Here is an 18,358-nt window from a genome sequence, read left to right as displayed (position 1 = left end):
AACTTCCTCTATCTTTTGGAGGAGTACTAATTTTCTATACAAACTCTGATTTCGTAAAAACAAAATTGAAATTTTTATTATGTCTTTATTATTACATTTGTTTATTATAAATTTTTAAACATTAATTAAATATTATTAAGAATTACGAAAAATGAAACATACAATAGTTATGAATAATATTTAATATTAGAAGTTACACGTAAGATGAAGAGACATGAGTTATAAATAATTAAAAATGTATAATTTTATTAGACATTAAATGTATTACTAATTACGCATTGATTTTATTTGTAAAATAAATAAATTAAAATAAGGGNATGAAAATAAATATGAATTTATATATACAAAATAGAGGAAATGAAAAAAATAAAGATTTGCAATGAAATATTTCTTACCTTCATGTACTTATATTTTGTTACAAACCAAACAAATATGATGAAGAAGAGAAAATATAATTTTGAATGTGAATCTTCATGAAACCAATATGAATTTATAGGCAAAATAGAGGAATACCATAAGACATCATAAACTTACAAATTTAAGTTTGGAGGTTATGGACAGAAAAATTATGGGAGTTATGAATATTATTAAGAGTAAAATTAAAGAGGGGCAAGTCATGGATAATAACTCCTTGTGAATAAATTAAAAAAGTAAAGAAAAAAATACTTTAAAAAAATAATAAAAAAATATTATCATTTCATGATTAGAAGTGAGACAAACAAATAGAAAAAAGAATGTGGAGAGTTTTTTTATGTTAATGTTCCTACATTAATAAAAAAATTTATTTGTAATAAATTAAGTAATTTATTTTTACAATACAATAATTAATATATATATATATATAAAACTTTTATAATTAAACAAATAAATAATGAAAGGATTTTTTTTTTTTAAAAAAAAGAATGGAAGACTAAAGATAAATAATATTCTTGGCCATAAAGAGGTGCCATAATAAATTAATATGGTTGTTATAAAATTTAATGAAAACTTAATAAATAGGATAGAATATGATTGGTTCTTTGATTAAAAAATAAGAAAAAATAGAGAAAAATATCAAAAAAATGAGAAAAAAGATAAATAGCAATGGTGGCCTTAGAGATGTGCCACATCATCCTTGTCTACATTTGGCTTTATATTATATATAGATTATTGTCAATCTTAAAAATATTCCTTTATTAGGGAGCGCTTTACTNCCCCCCCCCCCTCAATGTGGACTTTTTGGCGCGAATATGAATGTAGTCGGGCTCCAATGTGGGTACCTAACACCGAGTGAGAAACCAAAAAAAAGAAAGAATAAAAGATGAAATATAATTATTAAATAATAAATAAAGACAAAATGAGAAGAAAATATTAAGGTAATGACGTGATCACATCAATTCGGTTGTTACATGAAATGGTCTTTTCTTCGTTACCTAACGATGGATTTAAACGATACGATACAATATACTTTATGTAACAATCAACATAAATATTGTATTTAAACTAACAAAACAACATAATACAATAGGTAACAACCATCCAAACAAGGTGTTAATAATCAAAATTTATAACTCAAAAGTCATTTATCTATTGATATTTCAACTAAAAAGTCATCTAACTAATTTTAATAAGTCTTTAATTAAAATTAATTATTTTTTAAAAATATAAAATATTCATTTTAATTATTTTATTGATTAATCCCACTTAATTTAATCCGCTAAAATTATATGGCTGAATTTTAAATGATGTTTAGCTTCAACTATCTGTCTTTCCTTATTATTTAAAGATAAAATGTTAATTAATTACAAAGATTTGACGAATTTAAGTAGATAAGTTGGTTGATTATTGAACTTTCGCCTCGTAGATGATGATTGATGAGTCTGATTTTTAACCTTGTAATCCCCTCTTTTATTTCTCTTTCTACTACCCCAAATTTCTAAAATGTTTGAATAGAAATAATTCTACGAGTTGAATTACATGAATCTTTGACTAACCATTATCAATTTAAGAAATAAATCAGAAAGAAAAAGAAAAAATGAAGATTTACATGAAGAAGTTATTGTCCTTGTCCATATTGGGCCGTATAGCGAGAGAAAAAAAAGAGTAAAAGCCCAAATCATAAAAAGCCCAATGTTCGGAAGAATAATAACATGCATTTGTAAACCAAAACAGATTCAGAATTTAATCTCTATAGTACGAGTTCCAACCAATTATTTGATTTTGTTTTAGTGAAATACATGACATAATCACCTTCATCCAAAATTAAACGGTACTACTAAACAATTTTCAGAATTTACGAACACAATTAATGCCGTTAATGTATACTATGCTCGTTCAATATTCTAGAGCAACAATTGCTCCCGTTCTTAGAGACAAATATAGAATTTGAAGTTTTGATGTTTGAACAACTGTGATTTAGTCTTTAAGATTCTTCAGTTATGGATTCATGTCTACTATTTCTTAGAATTTTATTCAATTTTGACACATAACAATAAATTTATGTTCCATTTTAAAAATAACGATATGATCGAATTGGTACTGGATCCGCCCCAGCCAGTTCTAGTGCCTGATTTATGTTGAAGGCAACATGAACCAGTTTACCAATTGTTTTCAACTCACAAAATTCAATCTCAAACAATCATCACAAAGATATTAAATAGTTGGCACTGGTAATTTGTCACGTGCACCATATAACAAAGCTTAAAATTTTGAATTCGTCTATTCAACATGATACAGTGATATGATAGATAGAAACGATAAATTATACGTACAAACTAATTAAAGAGAAAGATTAAGGTCTAAACCCTGAGTATCATCGTGATTTTGATGATCACCTGAGACTCTTTGAAGCTTATAACCACTCATCTCATTAACATCAAGTTTTATTCCGTCTAAATTTGGTGAATTTCTAGTAGTGTCACCCAAGGAAGAACGCGTAAATGCCTGAGAAGGACTCGTAAAGAAGAAATCCTTGTGATTACTACTTTTATCCTCCTCCTTAATTCCCTTATCATCACTCTTTTTCTTCTTCTTAAGCTCGAATTTTTCAACTAATTCGTGTTGCGTAGTCTCAATAATTTTGGGCATGTTGGTACTACTACTATTAATTACCAATTGAGAAGCACGATCTTTGAAGCTTCTTATGAGTTCATAAAACTTGTCCATCTTCTCTTCTTCGTCGTCATCAAATTCTGGGTACTCTTTCCTTTTCTTGCTCTCAGAAATATTCATATTGATTTGATTTGATTTGATTTGATTTGATTTGTTGTGGTACCAATGGCAATGTCACAAGTTATTTATAAGTAGTACTAATAAATATGTATAGGAAAATAAGGTTCAATTTTTATGCAACTTCGTGGTTCCTTCCGCGCTGCTGCACAACGTACGGACATATATAACATGTCAAAGCCCCACTCAAAGTCTTGGTCTTCTTAGAAGACTCTTCTTCTTTATTATTATTAGTACTTCAAAAGTCTAATCTTTATTAAATAAGATTTTGCACACTACTTGAGAAAGAGACATTTAGGTCTCATTCGTTTGCATTCAAATAAGTGTATTTGTTACGTTCAAATTTAATCACTTATTTGGTCGTCTTAATTACTAAGATCGTGAACAGAATTTTAATATCATTAAGAGATTATCTTTTTTTATGTGGAAAAAATTATAATAAATTACCCTATTTGTATATTGGCAAGCGAATATACAAATGGAGTTCTGGAAAATTCTAAATGTATAATTACAAAATTTGTATACACTTGCCCTATTTGTTCATTCGCAACAAATAGAAATATACAAACCGCAACCTCCGTAGCAAATGGAATTATAGTTACGGAGATCAATTATCGAAATTATAGCTATAGAAACTTATTATGTCTATTATGTTTGCTATTTCTAAAACTTTGTCAAAATTAAACACCACCCAAAATAGACGACATGAATGACCTACTTGACAATAATGTGGTCTCGTGTGATAATAGTTCATATATTGTTGCTTAAGATGGAAGAATAAACCCATACTAAATATGAACGTTGCAAATACCTAAAAAGAAAGAGGCCTCACCATTATTTGGGCTACTAGTGCCACTATATTTTCTTGGGCTAGTAACTTCAGTATACTTTGTTGTACATTTTTGCACGAAATGTCTCTTGTGGCTAATATTAGATGAAAATATTGCAAATTAGAGGATTCCATAAATGTATAATTTCGGAGCATCTATTAGTTTAGTCTTATTTTTAGAAAGTAGGGAGGTTGTTTTCGAAAGACACTCAATTGGATAAACTGTGAAAAAGAGACAATAACAACAGATAGAAACAACAACAAGATAATAAAATACTGAAACAAACAGGTACTGATATATAAATCTAAAATTAAATGAACTTTTTTCTATACGCTATGTACATGTAATATACAGACATGGCCGACCAGAGGGTCAAACCGCTAAAGCGAGTGTTGTAACCCCCAAAATATTATTTGGTGTTTAATAAGTGTATTGAATTTTCCGATTAATTTGATTTTGATAAATGCAAAAACAAATAAAGAGGAAAACATTCCCTTGCAAAATATTTTTATTCCGAGCCTTGAACCCAAGATCTCAACATGAAGGATGAAATCTAATTTCTACCTACTAATTTTTCTTTTAAAAATATTGATAACAGAAAAAATAAGATCTCCTATTACAGTTGATTTTAAACCACCAATCTTATTAAACCGCCCCTCTATACATACCTACACTATAAAGCTATGTATGTATATATATCGTATACTTCGAACATATTTGATAAGGTGTCTACTTCAATTCCATGGTTGTGGTTGGCTTGTGCACTGGCAGCCTTCTCTCTTTTCCACACTTTCTAACCAAGCAAACAAATTCCTTTTTCTTGGCGGTATAGTACTGTCCACTGATCAGTTTGACTATTTCACACTTTGCATACTGTAACATATACGTACGAGTTATATAAATCTGCAAATTATATAAATTCGTAAATTATATAAATAAGATAGCTTAAACTGTAGCTACAGCTCGTAAATATACAACTTATAGCTATGGAGCATAATTAAATTTATTATAATGACTATTTGCAAAAATTTCCTTTAATTTAATTGGACTTTACGTTCAATACCAAATTGATACTATTATATATTCTAGTATATTATTTAAAAATAGTGTCCTATTTATTGAATGAATAATAATCATTTTGTTGACAAAATAGTAAACATCATTGCCGTCATTCTAATTTCTAAGGTGGGAAGTTTGATTTTTCGGATTGATATAACAATATAGAGAAGAAAAAATTGTTTCAAACAAGAGAAGGATATGTCATTTTTATTTCATTTATTTTTTTCCACTTCTCATCAATGGATGACATATACGAAAAAGTAATTTGTTAGGATCAAAATAATTTGGTCAAGCGGAAGACAAAATAGCAAATCTTGAAAAATGATAAACCAAACAATAAAAGAAACATGCCAAAAGAGGTACATTTGTTCAACAAATTTCTATCTTTCTATCTATTTTTGAGATGGTTAGTTACATAGTTTTTTTTTTTTTCAATTTCTTATATGATGTTCGGTATTTATATTAGAGCCCGACTATATCCAAATTCGCGCCGGAAAGTCCCACATTGAGAGATAAAGTGTTCTCTAAAAATAGCGACTTCGTACTCAAAGAGACTTGAACCAGAAACCTCTGGTTAAAAATAAAAAAAATATTTACCACTCCACTACTACTTTTATTGGTTACGTTGAATTTTTCGTAACTTCATGGACCATGAGCATATTGCAGAGAAATAATATTTCGCTCAGACCAAGACATAACTCCTACTTATTCAAATATAAAATAACAATTATAAAGTGAAATAAAATTTAAGAAAGACAAATCTTTTTATGATAAACATATTTATAATTTTTGCAAGTTCGCTATTAAGTATAGACCTTAGTCCTTTAGGGCTCCTTATCAAAGGAATAAGAGATAATTAATTTTAGATCGAATTATTAAATTTATTTTATGTTTGATTGAGATAAAATCATAAAATATATAACTTATCCACAAAATAGTTATTTTATGATAGAAACATTATTTTATTTTAAATTAAGGATAGAATAAATTCTGAAATAAATTATTTTAAAAAAACTTGTCCCCGACCAAATAAAGAATCTAATCCTTTCCACTCCCAGGGAACTTTTCAAGTGTTTCAAAAAAGTAAATGGGAGGAGTAAGGTGCAAAAAACAACGTTGCACTGTTACAAGAATGGGTCTGATTTGATTTTTTACTACCAATATAACAGTATAATACTAAAGTTGCCAGAAAGCTGAATAAATACATTCCCTATTTTGATATAGTTAAAAGGTGTAGCTTAAAAGGGAAGTACAAAAAAGCATAGGGAGGCAAGGCCACTCTACTTTCTAAAATGGTTCTATCTTTTTTTTATGCAATAAAATATTATTTTATTCGTCTCAATTTGTATGATATTTTTCGTAAGTTATTGAAAATATATATCATACTTATTTAACAAAGTAGTATAATTATAAAAATATTTATTATTTTTAAAATTATTAGTTATATTTTTTAGAACTTCATATTGGGTCAAATATTACCATATAAAAGAGACCGGGAGAAATACTAACGGATTGTTTGGTATCAATTTTTTTTTCTAATAAATACATTTTTAGAAAAATAAGTATTTTTTAATTTATTTTTCGGTGTTTATTGGAAATTAAGTGGAATAGTGTAATCAAAAGCATTTATATAAAAAGCAATCTAGGAAAAAGATTAGGGGTAGGAGTGTGGTGATGATGAAGGTGGAGGTGTAAGCAATAGGGATTGTTGTGGGCCGATTAGGTGTATATGCAGGATTTAAGTTTCACGAGTTTAATTCATAAGGTTCTTACCATTGAATTTGTTGTATTTCTAAAGTTATGAATTCATACCTATTATTTATATTGTATTTTAAATATAAATTTATATTTTACGTTGCATTGGGCCTAGGTGTGTTAAAAAATTGAAAAAACAAAACAAAATGTCACTTATAAAGCTAGTTTTCCCTACTTTTCCATAATTGTGATCAACCATACATAAAAAAATGTTAACTCCGTGTCAAACACACCCTAAGGAGTCATTTGGTAGCTGAATAAGATTCAAATCATCAATGTATTATTTTTTATATAACATTTGGTAGGTAAATAGAAAATAAGTTAATCAAGTAGAAATCCACATAACTAATACATATATACATTATATAAGAGAGAATCTATGTATTATTTTATACAATATAAAATATTTAATATATAACTAATACATAAATAACTTTAATCAACTACTAAACCCGACCACTTTTACAAATGAAAAGCAAAAAGGGAGAGAATCAGAGAAGTGAGAAGTGGGCAGGAAAAAAAGGAAAAGCGCGGAGCAGAGTATTGTGGGGCGGTTGTTGGTTTTTAGCAGCTAGCTAGTTAAGTTTATATAGTATGATGAATCGTCACCTCTCTTCTTTTTTTTCCCCATATAAGAGTCACACAACTTATATAATACTATATAGTATAATAATAATATTGCTTTTTCAGTTTATGGAGACATTACCTTTTCCCTTTTGTTTCCTCTTACATGAAACTCAACTTCATATATTTTTGCGCATGCGCCTCCAATATTTGCTTTCCTCTCTTTCGGCCTTACCATAATTACCTATAACGTTTTAGAATAGATATATAGACGTTAATTTGGTTTAAATTAGCCTCGTGGTAGTAGACGATCATTTCTAATTTTATCACGCAATATTTTTATAGCAATAGAATATCTGTCTTGTATTTCTGAAGGTATCTCTGAAGGCCCTCCATCTTCTTCTTCGATTTCTGTAATAATGTCTTCATTTGACAAATAGTTAAAGTCTTTATTAGTGATAGAATGTCGACGTATGAAATTATGTATAGCCATAGTACTTGTAATCAGATGAACTTGAGTGTCAAATTTATAAAATAATATATAAAATATAAATAATAATATGTAAACATAAATAAAATAAAAGGTTTATCATATAAAAATAAAAAATAAAATTCTTGAATGAAATTTAACAAAACTTATGAAATATGTTAATTAATTAATAAGATATATTGGTAAATATGTAAATATGTAAGGGATATTTTAGTCTTCAATTTATTTATTTTTTGCTTTCGCTTATGCTTTTTTTAAGAAGCAGAATTTTTAAGCTTCTTTCCAACAACAGAAAAACTGCTTTTGCTTCTATTTAAAAGCACTTTTGAGGGTTTTCCAAACACTTGATTTTTCAAAAAGATAATGTTTTTTTCTAAAAAAGAAGAAGCACTTTTGGCCTCCCAACAGCAATGCCAAACAGACTCTAAAAATCGTATGCATTGCATAAAAATATTTATTTACAAAAATATCTTCCACAATTATGGTGGAAAAGATGTAAAAGTGTTTTTGACGGGTAATTGGGTCTTTAACCATGCTAATGCATGTATTAGGGCACCAGATCCATAGGTTAATACACACGAAAAATCGGAGAATTTGGGCGATTCTTAAAAAACGGCTTGTAAATACGGAAATGAGTGTTAAAAATAGTGTGAGTATAAGTGCAGATTCCCCAACTCATTACAGAGGTCCTCAAAAAGTTTTCGAGAAAAAAATTTGAGTGCTCCGGGCGCCAGATCCATGGGCTAATATACACGAAAAATCGTAAAATTTGGGCGATTCTTAAAAAAATGCTTGTAAATGAGGAAATGTGCGTTAAAAAATGGTGTAAGTATACGTGAAGGTTCCCTAACTCATTACGGAGATCCTCATAAAGTTTTTTGAGAAAAAAATTTGGGTGCTCTGGGCGCCAGATCCATGGGCTAATACACACAAAAAATCGGGGAATTTGGGCGATTCTTAAAAAAAGGTTTGCAAATTTGGAAATGGACGTTAAAAAAATGGTGTAAGTATATGTGAAGATTCCCCAACTCATTACGGAGGTCCTCATAAAGTTTTTTAAGAAAAAAATTTTAGGTGCTCCGAGCGCCAGATCCATGGTCTAATACACAAGAAAATCGGAAAATTTGGGTGATTCTTAAAAAAGGGCTTGTAAATGCGAAAATAGGCGTTAAAAAAATGGCGTGAGTATACGTGAAGGTTCCTCAACTCATTACGGAGGTCCTTATAAATTATTTTGAGAAAAAAATTTGGGTGCTTCGGGAGCCAGATTCATATGCTAATACACACGAAAAATTGGGGAATTTGGACGATTCTTAAAATAAGGCTTGTAAATGCGAAAATTGGCACTAAAAATTTTGTGAGTAAACCTGAAGGTTCCCCAACTCATTACGGATGTCCTCATAATTTTTTTTGAAAAATAATAATTTGGGTGCTCTGGGCACCAAATCCATGGGCTAATACACACGAAAAATTAGGAAATTTGGGCGATTCTTAAAAAAGGGTTTGTAAATGATGAAATGAGCGTTAAAAAAATGGCGTGAGTATACGTGAAGGTTCTCCAACTCATTACAAAGGTCATCATAAAAGTTTTTGAGAAATTTTTTTTGGGTGCTCTAGGCACCAGTCCATGGGTTAATATTAACATACGAAAATCGGGGAATTCAAGCGATTCTTCAAAAAGGGCTTGTAAATGCGGAAATGAGCGTTAAATAAATGGTGTGAGTATACACGAAGGTTCCCCAACTCATTACAGAGGTCCTCATAAAGTTTTTTGAGAAATTTTTTTAGGTGATCCGGGCTCTAGATCAATGGGCTAATATACACAAAAAATCGAAGAATTTGAGTGATTTTTGAAAAAGGGCTTGTAAATACGGAAATGGACGTTAAAAATGGTGTGAGTATACGTGATGATTCCCCAACTCATTATGGAAGTCCTCATAATTATTTTTTTGAAATTTTTTTTAGGTGCTCCGAGTGCCAAATCCATGGGCTAATACACACGAAAAATTGGGATATTTAGGTGATTCTTTTAAAAGGGCTTGTAAATACAGAAATGTGCGTTAAAAAATGGTATGAGTATACGTCAAAGTTCCGCAGCTCATTATGGAGGTCCTCATAAAGATTTTTGAGAATTGTTTTTGGTACTCCGAGCATCAGTTCCATGGGATAATACTCACGAAAACCGAAAAATTTGGTAGATTCTTATAAAATGGATTGTAAATGCGGAAATGGGCATTAAAAAAATGGTGCGAGTATAGGTGAAGGTTCCCCAAATCATTACAGAGGTCCTCATAAAAATTTTTGAGAAAAAAATTAGATGCTTCGGGCACCAGACCATTGGCTAATACATACGAAAAATCATGGAATTTGGGTGATTCTTAAAAAAGGGCTTGTAAATGCGGAAATGAACTTTCAAAAAATAGTGAGAGTTTACGTGAAGGTTACCAACTCATTACGGAGGGTCTCATATAGTTTTTTGAGAAAAAAATTGGGGTGCTTTGGGTACCAGATCCATTGGCTAATACATACGAAAATCAAAGAAATTTGGGAGATTCTTAAAAAAGGGCTTGTAAATGAGGAAATTGGCGTTAAATAAATGGTGTGAGTATATGTGAAGGTTCCCCAACTCATTACGGAGGTCCTCATAATATTTTTTTAGAAAAAAAATTTGGATGCTCCGGGCGCTAGATCCATAGGCATTAACACACGAAAAATTGATAAATTAGGGCGATTCTTAAAAAAAGGCTTGTAAATGCGAAAATGGCCGTTAAAATGGTGTGAGTATACATGAAGGTTCCCCTACTCATTACGCAGGTCCGCGTAAACTTTTTTGAGAAAATTTTTGTGGGTGCTCTGGGCGCCGGAACCATGGGATTATACACACGAAAAATTGGGGAATTTGGATGATTCTAAATAAAGGACTTGTAAATGCGGAAATGGGCGTTGAAATATGGTGTGAGTATAAGTGAAGGTTCCCCAACTTATTGCGGAGGTCCTCATAAAGTGTTTTGAGAAAAAAAAATTGGGTACTCCGGGCACTAGATCATGGGCTAATACACATGAAAAATTGGAGAATTTGGGCGATTCTTATAAATGAGCTTGTAAATAGAGAAATGCGCATTTAAAAAAATTGTGTGAGTATACATGAACCTTCCCTAACTCATTACGAAGGTCCTCATAAAGTTTTTTGAGAAAATAATATCAGTGCTCCTGGCACTAGATCCAATTGCTAATACACACGAAAAATCAAGGAATTTGAGCGATTTTTAAAAAAGGGCTTGTACATGCAAAAATGGACGTTAAAAAATTGTGTGATTAAACGTGAAGGTTCCCCAACTCATTACGAAGGTCCTCATAAAGTTTTTTGAAAAAACAAATTGCGGTGCTTCGGGCGTCAGATCCATGGGCTAATACACACAAAAATCAGGGAATTTGGGCAATTCTAAAAAAAGCTTGTAAATGCGGAAATGAGCATTAAATAAATGGTGTGAGTATACGTGAAGGTTCCCCAACTCATTACGGAGGTCCTGATAAAGTTTTTTGAGAAAAAAAATTGGGTACTCCGGGAGCCAGAACCATGGGCATACACACGAAAAATTGGGAAATTTGGGTGATTCTTAATAAAGGACTTATAAATGTGGAAATTGGCGTTAAAATGGTGTGAGTATGCGTGAAGATTCCGCAACTCATTACAGATGTCCTCATAAATTTTTTTGAGAAAAAAATTTGAGTGCTCCTGGCGCTAGAACCATGGGCTTATACAGACGAAAAATCGGGGAATTTGAATGATTCTTAATAAGGGACTTGTAAATGCGGAAATGGGCGTTAAAAATGGTGTGAATATATGTGAAGGTTCCCCAGCTCATTATGGAGGTCCTTATAAAGTTTTTTGGGTGCTTCGGGCGTCAGATCTATGGGCTAATACACACAAAAATTGGGAAATTTTGGTGATTTTTTAAAAAAGGCTTGTAAATGCGGAAATGAGCGTTAAAAATGGTGTGAGTATACATGAAGGTTTCCTAACTTATTACATATGTCCTCATAAAGTTATTTGAGAAAAAAAATTTGGGTGCTCCGGGTGCCAGATCAATGGGCTAATACATACGAAAAATTGGGGAATTTGGGTGATTCTTAAAAAATGGCTTGTAAATGCGGAAATGAGCGTTGAAAAAATAGTGTGACTATACGTGAAGGTTCCCCAACTCATAACGGAGGTACTCATAAGGTTTTTTGAGAAATTCTTTTTGGGTGCTTCGGCCACTTGATCCATGGGGTAATATCACTTGGCATTACTATAGTATTAGTAATACACTCCTCAATGCACAATAGAGTGTATAACATTAAAATGCCTACCGAATAAGGGTGAACTAATATACATAGTTAATGTATACATTATTTTTGTTAATACACTCTACCAAACGACCCCTATGTGAGTTCAAAATATGAAAAGTAAAACACACATGAAGCCAAAGGAATACATAAAGAATATTTTTTACCATGTATAAACAGTGTAATTTTCTACGAAAGGGATTTCAAACGAACTCCGTCGATTCAACCTAACTTCGCTCTTGTTATTTAATTGTCAGTTAATGTCAAACTAAAATTTATATTTCTGTGTCGTATGCCTAAAAATATTTCCCACTTAGTAGACCTATTTGTCGCAAAGTAGAAAAGAAGATCTAACAATACGAACAATGCTTCTTATTGGAAAAAGTATTTTCTTTTTTTGTATTGGTTTTTTCTGTTTTCTTCTTATTGGCTCTAAACTTGCCTATAATTAATTTCACCAACAAAAAAGTATTACTATAAAATTTTAATAGTTCATCTTATCCTTTAGTGCTAAATAGCTAAAAAATTTGGCCAGAATTCAGCAGAAATTTAAGAAGTCTATAATATCTTTTTTTATTTTAAAATAAACTAATCTTTTTGCCATTTTTTAGTTAAAAGATACTAAAGTTAAAAGGATTAAAATGTTCAAAATTATAAAATAACATAGATAAAATACTATTCTAGTCAAATTCTGGTCAAATTTTCTGGCCAAAAGTTTTTTTCTTTTATTTATTTATTAGCCATATATAGAAGCGCATTGGGTCTAAAGAAGGACGGAAAGTTGGCACTAAATTATTATAATTTTAATTAGGTTACATCATCACCTTTTAAACCTTTTCATGTTAATGAATTATAGTGTGCTTCTAATCATTAAATAGAAATACTTTTAATTGCATAATGGAAGGATGACATTCTAGTATTTTGTCATCTCATGGTTGGTACTATATATGAAAATTTACAATGCTTATTGAGCCGCAATATGAGAAAATTAGAAATCAAAAAGGAGAAAGAACAAAAGATTTTGCATTAATTATGTTAATTTTGTTTTGTGTTCTACCTTTAGTTTTCAAGATAATGGATGTCTTTCACCAAACAAATTCACAATATTGAACTTCAAAGCACAAGTTTCGTCTCATTTTTTATTTTATTTTTTCATGTAGTGTTCAAATCAATTTGTGCAATTTTAATATATCTTTTATTGAAGTTCACATAAAAAATTACAACATTTTCAATTTTGCTCGAATTTAACCTTAAAACCTCGAGATCTTATTCCATTTTTTTAACCACTATAAAAAAAGCATTGTTTTTTTTTTCATCTATTGAATTATTTGAACGTTGGCCTATCGACCTTAATTAATTTCTGACAAGTTATCATACTTTAAGGTGATACAATTTTCAAAACTTCTAGTAGTGGTTAGACATGAATTTACCTTTAGCATTTGAAAATAATGAATTTTAACATTTGTAAATGTTAGTTTGACCCTGAGTATTTGTAAATATTATGCTTTATTTTTTAACTTCAAGAGATAATTAATAATAATTGAAATAATGGCTGTTTTATCGTATTTTAATTTAAAGTACAATATTGATTTTTTCCCTCTTAATCTTTGACTTAACATACAACCTCAATTACTCTATTTTTCATTCTATTTCAGCTCAAGTATGTCCAAACACCCACTATGTAGTGCCGTAGTCTTTGTTGCTCACAAAGGTACGAGGTTTACTTTTTGTAGTTTTATTTGAATAAAAGTTTTTAAATAAAATTATTGAAGCTTGTAGATCTTTTTTTTTTTTGGTGAACAAAAATTACAATGTGTTATTCTTATGCGGTAATACAAGTTTTTGCAGAGATTGCCTCTCAAATTCGTGTTTTTTTTTTCTCTGGTTGCTCATTTAATAAAAAAATATGAGACAAAGTACCCTTAACTATGACCTAATTTTGTTGGCAACACTAATCTTGCAGACATCTTTTTAGAATGTTTTGCCTTAAAGCATAACTTTTGATTCGTAGGGCGAGACATCAAAGAATTTTTACCTTGGGCATAATTTTTGTCACTGAACTTATACCCTGTGCCATAAGTTGTGCCACTGAACCTATGCTCTTTGACTTAACTTGTGTCATTGAACTTGTGTCTTGGGGCATAACTTCAGTCACTAAACTTATGCGTTAGACTTAATTTCTTTGTGTTCAAATATAACTTGTGTCACTACACTTGTCTTCGGACATCACTTGTGTTATGACTTAATTTCTTTTGTGTAAGGATATAATTTGAACCACACAGAAGCAATCATATTATTATTGACATAAGCACAAAAACAATTACATCAAGTACTGATCAATAGAAAAACCTAAAAGACTAAACTCTAAAGTAAATCTCAAGGGAAGCTTATGATAGCAAACAATAAGCTCCCTTTCTAAATCTAAAATTACATTATACCGATCGATGTTTCGGATTATTATTCCCATCTCAAATCCATCAATCTATTACTTATATTATAAATCTCATATGTACAAAAACACACAAAACAACCAGGCAATATTAAAATTCACGACGAAGAACAATACCCCAAGTCATTATTTTCAAACACTGATGGAGGATTTCCCTCTAACAAGCAAAAAATAGGTGGAATTGTTAACGTCTCTTGTCCTCCATACGCGTTCCAACAGAAGGGATCCAACACTAATTCGCCTTTAGCAGGCAAAAGCTCTATGTCTGAAAGTGTTATATTCGTGCAGGGGATAGTGTCACTACAAGCAAAATGCATTGGCGGGCTTCTAATATCATACGTTCCTTTAATACTTGAGTATTCAATATCTGAAACAGACACTGCTGAAGTCCGGTTACTGCAGTCTTTCGAAAGACAGTAGAATTGATCGATTATAATAGGGTTACGAACATTGTCCATATGAATGTTGAGAAACGAAACTCCTGTTACTGCTCCAAATCCGCCTTGCCATGTCTTGATCCTCACACCGTTGTCTGATTGTTTTATTATTGAGTCACGAACTGTGATGTTTGATACACATGCTCGCGAATTGTGGTTGCCTAAACTCCCAATGCTGTAAAATTAGAGTTTAAATTTTATGCACTGACAGTATTCAAAAGTTAAACAAGTCATTTGTACAACTACCTGATTCCATGTCCTCCGGGCCCACATGTAAGATTCCTAATATCCACATCGTAACATCCTGCTCCTATTGATACACAATCGTCACCTAATATTTTAAATTTTGAGTCATTCCTTGAGAATCATGTCATTTGCATGTTAGATATATTGCAAACCAGAGTCATAAATACTCGAAGTTAATTATCGTACCGTTAGAGATGAGGGAGTCATAAATTTCAACATTGCTGGTTTGCTCAATGTGAATGCCATCAGTGTTGGGACTCCATATGGGAGCTGTAATGTGTAGTGATTCAATATGCACATTCTTGCAGTTATCAAATCTGAAATTAAATTGGGGGCTATTCTTCATTTTAATTCCTTGCACCGTTAGGTTTGAGCTCATGAAGAATCTAATGGCCTGCAGTTTACGTACCAAATTAGAATTAATGAAATAATATAACCTTAATTCAAAAAATCTACAATTAATTGCTAGAGATGCCTAGTGGTAGAAGTTTATTTTTTCACTTACAATTGGGCTGTCACATGGTCCAGGTAGTGTACTTCCATTAGGTCCCTGTCGTAGTTAAAGTGTACTGAGGATTAGATAATTTATTCATATATATGTGTGTGCAAAGATTATTGAAAATAACCAACCATTGATTGTGGTAGGATAGCTGGATTTCTCCACCATTAATAAAAAATTCGGGTTCGAGCTAGGGAAATAGAAAAAATCTTGTTGCGAGAGCTACCTTTAGAAATAAGCACTACAATACACGAATTCAAATTAATCGAATTTCAATACAGATACTGAACACCGAATAAAAAATAGAAAAAAAGAGTATTGATATTAACCACTATCCCATAAATAGTAGAGTAAAAAGAAAGAAAAGTATCAACAAGGGTTGTGCTGGACTGATAAGTACTCATTCATCTTTAATAAAAAATCTCAATTCGAATTTCCTTTAATAAAAAATCGCATTTATTAGAGAGTGTTTTACTCCAATATAGGACTTTTCAATAATACGAATATCAAACACGGAAGAAAAAAACTAAGTGGACACATAGATACTAGTCTAGTCCCCCAATCCTCATATATACATACCTTATGGGGTTTACAAGGAAGATTCCACCACTCTTGTCCTCTTCCATCTATGACGCCTCCACCTTGTAATGACAACTCATTTACTCTATAGAATACCAGCCACTGCCTCTTACTCTTGTTGCTCCCCCACGACTCTGGTCCATCTGGCGGCATTATTGTTCCTTCCAACTTCCATATTGGCACACAAATTCAGTTATTTACATAATGCAAAATCATTCTATTCGTTTTAATTTAGGTGATATAGTTTAACTAAATATAAAATTTAAGAAAAGACATGTCATGCCAAGTTATTTTTTGCGCTAAAAACATGCTATTAAGAGTACATCTAAATTGTTTCCTCCATTTTAATTTATTATGTGGTATAGTTTAACTGAATACAAAATTTAAGAATTTTCTTTTTTTCCGTAAAAGCATGTTAATTAATAGTGAAATGAGAAATTCACAATTAAATTATTTTTAAATATATCTTTTTTTTTTGAATTAGAATATACTATAAATGATCAAACAGCTAACTCCACATAAAAAGGAACAGAAGGAGTAATAGAATAAGACACAGTCCATCTATTTCATATAATAATGTGACACTTTTCTCTCATTTTTAATATATTAAAAAAGAATGTCATCTGAAAAGTCTTTAATTTTAAAACTTTATATCCTTAATGACATGCTTATAAAGTTCTAAAGGTCTTTTCGGTATTCATAAAAAAAGCTTACTATTTCTTGCTTAATTTTGATGTCAAATCAAACACAAAATTTGATGAAGGGAATGGAAAGAAAAGTAACAATTTTTCTCTAAAATATCTATATTATACTTAGATGAAATAATTTATAGTGAGACAAATATCTGTAACTCATTTGTCAAACTACATCACATATATATTGAAAACGATAAAATATATAGTTATATCTTAACGAGGTACCTGAAACACCAAGCCACTTTGACAAGGACCAGTAAATATAGTAGACTGAATCATAAAAGCGTAACCAACAGGAACATGAATAACAGCTGACTCAACTTGGCAAGCAGCATCCCACGCTGCCTTAAAACCTTCAGTATCATCCGTAACACCATCCCCCTCGGCACCAAAAGACCTCACATCATAAACCCCTTCGTCCCCCGCGGAGGGTGAAGGCTCAGGTGAAATTGAAGGGGGATACGATATGTGTGAATTATGCTTATGTTGTTTCTTGTTATTATGGTGACCGCGGTGTCCGTGGTGATGGTACCTAGCAGTAACAACATGACTGCATAATAATAATAATAATAATGTAAATGTCAAGTAAAATGTAACAAGTAGGGTACTTGATAGTGATGCCATTTCAATTTGTGTAAGTGAACAAATTGATGAAAATGACTTGTGTTGAAACGTTACTTTCAAATTAGATACTGAGGAATGAGGGAATTTCAAGAATTAAGGAAAAGACTCTGAGTTGTTCAGAAAGTGGAAAGGAACTTAGCATTGGAAGAGTTTTTATTGAGGGAATTTTGTGTCAACTTGCACATAAATATATTACTATATTATATTATATAGTACTAAAAGGAAAAAAGTTAGTGTGAATGTTTGTGTGTTTGAGCACTATAGTGCATGCAGAAGCCAAAAGGCTGAGTACATTTATCTATTTTTTTGCCTTGTACTCATGGTTGACGTGCCCGTATATATTGCCGACTTCTTACATCCCTATAGTGTGGTATGCAAGATTTTGTTTAGACTAGTGTCACGACTAATAGTCCGTTAAGTCAAACTTCTAAAATCAACTAATTATTGAAAATGCTTTTTTGAAAAAGTAATTTTGGATCGTATTTGATCAATAAATTTTAAAAATACTTTTGAGCAGTTATTAGTGTTTGATCAAAGATGCGTTTAATTTATTAAAATGTCACTTGTCCAACTTTAAGAAAATAAAGAAAGTTTT

General features: G+C 30.9%; 1 protein-coding gene across 1 annotated transcript; it reads right to left on the bottom strand.

Annotated features, from left to right (window-relative positions):
* Positions 1-14,649: 14,649 nt before the first annotated feature.
* Positions 14,650-17,860, bottom strand: LOC125842951 (polygalacturonase At1g48100). Its single transcript, XM_049522224.1, has 6 exons — positions 17,365-17,860; positions 16,445-16,612; positions 15,872-15,916; positions 15,553-15,760; positions 15,367-15,451; positions 14,650-15,295 (listed from the first exon to the last, which is right to left on the bottom strand). The coding sequence occupies exons 1-6, from the start codon at positions 17,761-17,763 to the stop codon at positions 14,782-14,784; spliced, it is 1,419 nt and encodes a 472-aa protein (XP_049378181.1). The 5' UTR covers positions 17,764-17,860; the 3' UTR covers positions 14,650-14,781.
* Between the last annotated feature and the right edge of the window lie 498 nt (positions 17,861-18,358).

This window comes from Solanum stenotomum, chromosome 1, assembly GCF_019186545.1.
Source record: "Solanum stenotomum isolate F172 chromosome 1, ASM1918654v1, whole genome shotgun sequence".
NCBI classification, from domain to species: Eukaryota; Viridiplantae; Streptophyta; class Magnoliopsida; order Solanales; family Solanaceae; genus Solanum; species Solanum stenotomum.
Note: the sequence above shows the minus strand (reverse complement) of the source record. Positions and strands in the feature narration are given on the sequence as shown.

Coding starts and splice junctions, on each gene's coding strand:
- LOC125842951 (XM_049522224.1), bottom strand. CDS start 17,763: ATGGCATCACTATCAAGTACCCTACTTGTTACATTTTACTTGACATTT. Junction 15,761..15,871: donor GACCATGTGACAGCCCAATT/GTAAGTGAAAAA, acceptor CGTAAACTGCAG/GCCATTAGATTCTTCATGAG. Junction 15,452..15,552: donor TGACTCCCTCATCTCTAACG/GTACGATAATTA, acceptor TTAAAATATTAG/GTGACGATTGTGTATCAATA.